Source organism: Triticum aestivum, chromosome 7D, assembly GCF_018294505.1.
Source record: "Triticum aestivum cultivar Chinese Spring chromosome 7D, IWGSC CS RefSeq v2.1, whole genome shotgun sequence".
Taxonomy (NCBI): domain Eukaryota; kingdom Viridiplantae; phylum Streptophyta; class Magnoliopsida; order Poales; family Poaceae; genus Triticum; species Triticum aestivum.
In genome coordinates this window covers 387432921-387439319 of record NC_057814.1, presented here as the reverse complement: position 1 = coordinate 387439319, position 6399 = coordinate 387432921, and the positions used below count along the sequence as shown (strand labels likewise).

The 6399-nt window shown below is 49.5% G+C and overlaps 1 protein-coding gene across 1 annotated transcript; it reads right to left on the bottom strand.

Moving 5' to 3' along the window:
- Positions 1 to 796: 796 nt before the first annotated feature.
- On the bottom strand, positions 797 to 2599 carry LOC123168480 (U-box domain-containing protein 8). The gene has a single exon (XM_044586365.1). The coding sequence runs from the start codon at positions 2305 to 2307 to the stop codon at positions 1234 to 1236; it is 1074 nt and encodes a 357-aa protein (XP_044442300.1). The 5' UTR covers positions 2308 to 2599; the 3' UTR covers positions 797 to 1233.
- Positions 2600 to 6399: the final 3800 nt, after the last annotated feature.

Sequence of the window (6399 nt, the reverse complement as noted above, 5' to 3'; positions counted from 1 at the left end):
TCAGTAGAAAAAAAACCTACAGTTTCTCTTCTTTTTTTGAGGGGGCCTGCATTTTCTCTCACACAGAAAGAAATAGGAAAAACGAAAAGAAAAACAATTGCGTAAGCCGTTAGTCGCTTAAGGTGACTTCATCAGCATCGAATCTTTATAAGACCCACTGCTTTGTCAACAACCAACGAGACAAATGTGCGTGTAGATCTTTTCATACTTCATGTGATGTGGGAATTGTAAGCTAGTGGACGTAGCACAAATTAGACCATCTAGAAATTAAGACGTCGTCGTCGAGCAAAATTGTAATCAAAGTTGCACACTTCTTTAAGGGCTAGAGTGACACAAGCAATCTTGAGAGAATCACATGGCTCTCCCAATGGCCTAATTGTCTTCCATCTTAAAGCATTTAGACAGTTTATTCAGGACAGGTATACAGCTTCATACAGTTTATAGAGCAAAATTTAGCCAATTTCGGGTCTTCATCAGATGAAAACAGCAATAACGGTTGCAAAATCTACCAATTAATCTGAGGTTCAGGATGATGCAAGTACTAACGAGTCCTCCGTGAGTTCAATGTCGGATCTCTATTGGGCATATTATATGGAGAACAGTATGCTCATGCAGATTAGTTTAGTTCAAACGTGGAAAAATTAGCACAATCCATGGGCTCTAAACGCACCACTTGATAAAAACTATTGCAGAAACCACAATAAAGTCAAATATGAAGCAAATGTATGATGAAGTACATGCCAAGTTAGCACACCCTTACGAATATCTGGCCAAGCAAGAATCCACACCTTTGTACTTCTATTAAATGAAAATTTCATTTGTTGTCTTATATCACATCACAAGGGGATGATAGGCAGATACACGCAATACAATCCTCCTCATAGGAAACTATGGCACACAAGGTAGACAGATATAGGATCATTTGCAATGGAGCTACTTGATAAGCACTAGACACTTGATCAGATGTATCATACTTGTGACATTTCAGACTGGACGATTTCGAATTCGGACTCCCATCGGGCAGCCCCCAGAGCAGTTCATGAACCATGTTTTATAAACACAAACTAATTCTGCTTATTTTTTCCCGTCTTCATTTCCAGCTCTGCTACAAAAGAAAAAGAGAAGACAAAAATTCACCTTTGCTGTTTCTACCTTTGTACACTGAGGCCAATACCGACTCGAAGAGGCGCTGAATCAAAATTCTGATAAATTTGATATTTGGATGTCTGAATGCTAAGCTTTCTCGAGTGTCCGGGCTAATTCCACGGCGTTCTTGGCAATCTTGCAGTTGTCGTCGTTCACCAGAGCCTCACAGAGCTGGAAAGCTCCCAGCTTTATTGCCTCCATTGCCAATTCGTTGCTCTCGGAGCAAATCCAGTTGAGGACGACCAGGGCCTGGTCGATTGCACGGGCGTTGCCGCTGCCGGCCACAGTGCAGAGCACGGCCACGATGTCTGGGATTTTGGACAGGTCGTGGCGGCCCTCGCGGTTCTTGGCGAGGAGACCGAGCACCTCGACGGCGCGGGCAGAGCCATTGGCGGCCAGCTCGACGAGCGCCGGCGCGGCCCCGGCGCGCACCGTGCGCCGGCGGTTCTCGGGCAGCTTGCAGAGCTCGTACAGGGTTGTCGCGGCCTCGCGGCGCTCCCGCGCGCCGCCGCGCCAGAGCAGCCTGGACAGCGCTGGGACGGCAGAGGGATGCGCCCCGATGGTGCACTTGTTGACGCCCACGGTGGCGAGGCTCGTCAGCGCCGTAGCCGCGTGGGCGGCGGCCGCGCCGCCGGCGGACACGGCCGCGCAGAGCGCGTCGACGGCGCCGTCCGCCACGAGGCCCACGCGCGCGTCGTCGCCGTCGAGGCTGAGATACAGGAGCGCCCTAGCGGCCGCCTCGTCCCCCGCGGCCGCGTGCTGGAGCAGCACCGCGACCGCGCCGGACTCCAGCACCTCCCTCCGCCCGGCCGGCCCAGACTTGGCCAGCCTGAGCATCCCCAGGACGGAGGAGGACGACGCCGGCACCGCCCCTTGCCCCTGGCAGTCCCCCGCGAGGGCCTTGTCCGCGGACACGGCCGCCGGCGAAACGGAAACGGCCGCTATGAGGCGGCGCAGCGCGTGGTTGGGGATGAGCGTGGGGTCAGGGGGGAGAGGCAGGTTGGTGACGGGGCAGGTCCGGTGGCCCCCGTCGAGCCAGCGCTGGATGCTGCGGCGCTCGAAGGTGTGGCCGGAGGGGAGGATGACGGGGTCCGTCATGACCTCGAGCGAGATGGGGCAGAGGAAGTCGTCGGGCCAGGACGCCTGCTTGGACACTTCCATGGCGTGGGCGCGAGGAGTCGCGGCGGGAGGTGGGGAGGAACGGAAAGCGTGTGGGACTGTGGAAGAAGAAGAAGAGGCGGAGGAGGAGGTGGTGGTGGAGCGAGTCCGTATTGGGGAAAGTCCACTTCCGGTGGACGGGAACGGGATGATGATGTGGGGGAGCGAGCGAGTGGGAAGACCATCCGGTGAGCCTAAGAAGCCTCGCCGCCGCCGGCCCGTCCCGTCTCGTCTCGCCTCGTCTGTATATATCCATCCATCTCGTCGTACGTGCGTGGCGTGTGCGTCGCTCGCGATTTTTGGCAGATCCTAATTGCTTCCTCCTCCCTGTACGTACGCGGGTTAATCTTCCCTAGATGTTGGCTGCATCGCAGTAACTGTCGGATGAATGCGTATCTTTTGGTTATTCAGTTGAGTATCTTCTGGTCATTTTACTCATTTACTTGCAGTTTCTGTAACGGTTTATGCGATATTTAATGCAGTATTGCTCATCGTGGATTTGATTCTCGTGTGAAAAAAAGGATGATGGCCGTTACCATTAATTTTCTTGACGTCTTGCAGATGGGGTGCCATTATTCCGTTTTCGTGGGTGATTAATGTTCAAATCTTCAAGACAGGCAATGTGCATGCTACACTGTCTTACTACTGTGTCAGGCTGATTGCAGCAGCTGCGTGCATATGTTTTGCATGACACTGGTGTTAAATATATAGTTGATGTGGGGACAGAGATGGAGACATGGTAACCTGCAAGAGCCATCCGATGACTCACGGGATTATTGGTTTGACATGTCTCCATGCTATTGTGCATATATGTTACAAGTAAAGTAATGCTTGGAAGCACGCAACAAAAAAGAAATTAAGAAAATCAAACGTTGTACATTTGTTCCTTTTTTTTGTTGGGGGGGTTTGGCCAGCTTTAATTAGTTATCATCTACTAGTACTACCTCTCTCTCAGTTTACAAGGCGAGCGCGTACCCCTAGGTCGTCAATTTGACCAACCTAATACAAGTCATATATTACAAAAAATATACCAATATAAACTTCAGATGTTCTATTTTCAAACGGTGTAGTTTTTGTGTTATATAGTTTATATTAGGGTGATAAAATTGACAACCTAGATATACGCGTAGGACTTGTAAACTGAAACGGAGATAGTACGAATTTTGCCAGATGCATGCTTATCTTTATAGTATTTTATTCACTGGTTAACGGGTCAGTATCTAATAATAATTGGATGACGTAAAAATAAGTTGTAAAATAACGAGTAATATATGGCGTAAGTTGTGACACCCTTGGCTTTTGCAGTCTAAAAATGCCTATCATTTCCAATATTTATTTGGAGCTAACCACTTCTTAATCTTTTACTTGCGGCAAGTACTTCTTAGGCCCCGTTTGATAGCTCTGCATTTTTGAAGTATTTTGTGAATACTACAGTTTTTCTAAATACTATGGTTTTAATTACTTTGAGTTGTTTGGCCTTCACAAAAAACTGCAATATTAATACTACAGTATTACTCAAAATGCAGTATTGTCTCTGTCTAATAAAAAGAACCCTGAACCTCTTTTTTTAAAACAGAGCAGGCAAAAAAAGAACACGTTTATTCGTCCTTGTTCGTTCCTAGGCCGCCGCTGCTCTCTCGTTGCTGGAGATCGTCTCTCCCTCAGGTTGCTTGGACAGACAAAGAGACGACCATGGAAAAACGGCTAGTAAGCTTAATCATTTGTTTCCTTCTCAAGGAGGCCCGTGGCATGAAGCTAGTAGGCCTTGCTTGCTGAGGATTGCATCACCTGCCGCTTGCCGCCTCATGAAGATTGCATCACCACCGCTCCTACTTCTCTTCGTGCATCTGCTACGGTGCTGGCCAGCCGACGGCACGTCCGAGTCATCTCGCCGTAACTGAGAGGAAGGAGTTGATGACTAGCGCAGTGCACTGTGTTTCTTATCTTTCTAAGCTGCAGGACGAGCTTTGGGCATGGTCATTCCAGTTTAGCTGTGGACTTTGTGCATATGGGTGGCCTTTTTGCATGGCCGTTGGGTTTGGGTAACAGGGTAAGCAAGTAAAAAACGGCTAGCTAGTTAGTAGGTGTGTCGATATATACAGCACTACCAAACAGCTCAAAGTATTCTCAATACTTCAAAATACTGTGGTATGTCAAAACTATGTTATCTTACACCTACATGCTAAAATGTTGTAGTTTTCAATACTTTGGTTTTTTTAATACTTTACTATCAAACACAACCTTAGTTGCTTTTCATGCTGCAATATTTGCTATTGTCAAATAGGCTAACTCAGTAGGTTAATCGTGTTGCCAGGTGATGTGTCGCTAGAAGAGAATATCTACGATAATTGAGTATTTTTACACACATTATCACTCTTTTGTAAGTTTTAACTGAAAGGATCAGCCTGGAATAGGCGACTAACAAACTTTTTTACTTCTTTTAATAATATTAAGGCTCAACAAGAAAATAGGTTGTTTAGATATGCAACTAGGTGGACAACCTATAAGACAAGCACAGTGACAAGAAATACAAGCATAAGGTAAAAAGAAGATAATAGCTTGCACGAGGTAACCACAAGTGGAGTCGATGAAGACGAGAATATGTTGCCGAAGTTTCCTCCTTTAGGGGAGGTACGTCTCCGTTGGAGAGGTGTGGAGGCACAATCCGCCCCAAGATGTCACTAGGACCACCTTATTCTCCTCACACCCTAGCACAAATAATGCAAGAAGCCGTGATTCCACTAGTGGTGCCCTTGAAGGCGGCGATCGGACCTTTACAAACAAGGTTGAGGTTCTCTTCACAACTTAAACCATGATAAATGAAGCCCTAATATGATGCTGTCTAAAGTAGATACATTTGTTTTGTTTATAAATGAAGGGCCTAACATGGACAAGAACGATGAACACTGGAGCAAGATCAATCATGGAGAGGATGGCACGCGTGACGGTGTCCAGGATTAGAGGGTGCCAACCTAGTTGACCCATAGTCCTCGGGCTGGTCCTGCAGGCCCTCGTTCTCATTCCGATGGACTCCGGAAGCTACACGCCTAGGATGTGATCAAGACTGTATCTACTGAAGACTTGGCGTATACTCCAAGCCATCTCATGTCGCCTCCATGCGCACCCCTGGATACCGACCATGTAACCCTAGATGCCCTACCTGGCGTGTATATAAGTCAAAGGGTTTAGCCTGTAGAGAGGACCTGATCACAAATACATTCACCTAGCCTTACCGAAAAAGGCTTCCGCCCCGCTTTGTATATTAAGCATCGACCAACAACAACCCGGTACAAACGCACGCCATCGCAACACACGCACACACCCAAGGCAAGATACATAAGAGCTGAGCGCAACAACACCACCCCAAGCACTACAAGAGCAGCCGGGTCCTCGACTGTGAACATGCCATCGAGAAGAGATGAAGCCGCATATGACGAACCGTGGGCTCCAAGGCGATGCCTTCAGGAAGGATACGACACCAGAGCGCCGCCACCACCCGACCCGAGAGTTAGAGTTTCCCCTAGAGCAACACGACGGGCAATGAAGGCCGCGAAGACGCCTTCAAGAAGGGAACGAGCTTCGTCATCGCCGGTCCGTCCGAAGATAGAACATGTTTTCACCCCGACCAATACTCACCGCCACCGAAGGCCACACCCCGACGACCATGCCGCCCACACGACCATGGTCACCGGGCAGCACCGAGGCACGGGCTTTACCCATGAGCACCGCGACACCACCACCGGGGCTGCCGCCCCCGCATCCAAGACCTCGACGCCACCTCACCCGCCACCCAGCGCCACCCCACCCAAAGAGACGAGTGGAAAGGCCCCGCCTTTAGCACCCCTGAGCTGCCCCCAACGCCGAGACCCAATAGGCCGGCCAAAACTGGCCTCCATTGGACCGTCCTGCCGCCGGGCGCAAGCTGAGCTCAGTCCTGCTGCCGAGCGCAAGACGAGTCTGGTCCTGCTGCCGGCACGAGATGAGTGCGGTCCTGCAGCCGGGCGTTAGATGAGTGCGGTTGACGTCTACTACACAACTTGTTCTTGTAGACTCGTGTTGGGCCTCCAAGCGCAGAGTTTTGTAGGACAGTAGTAA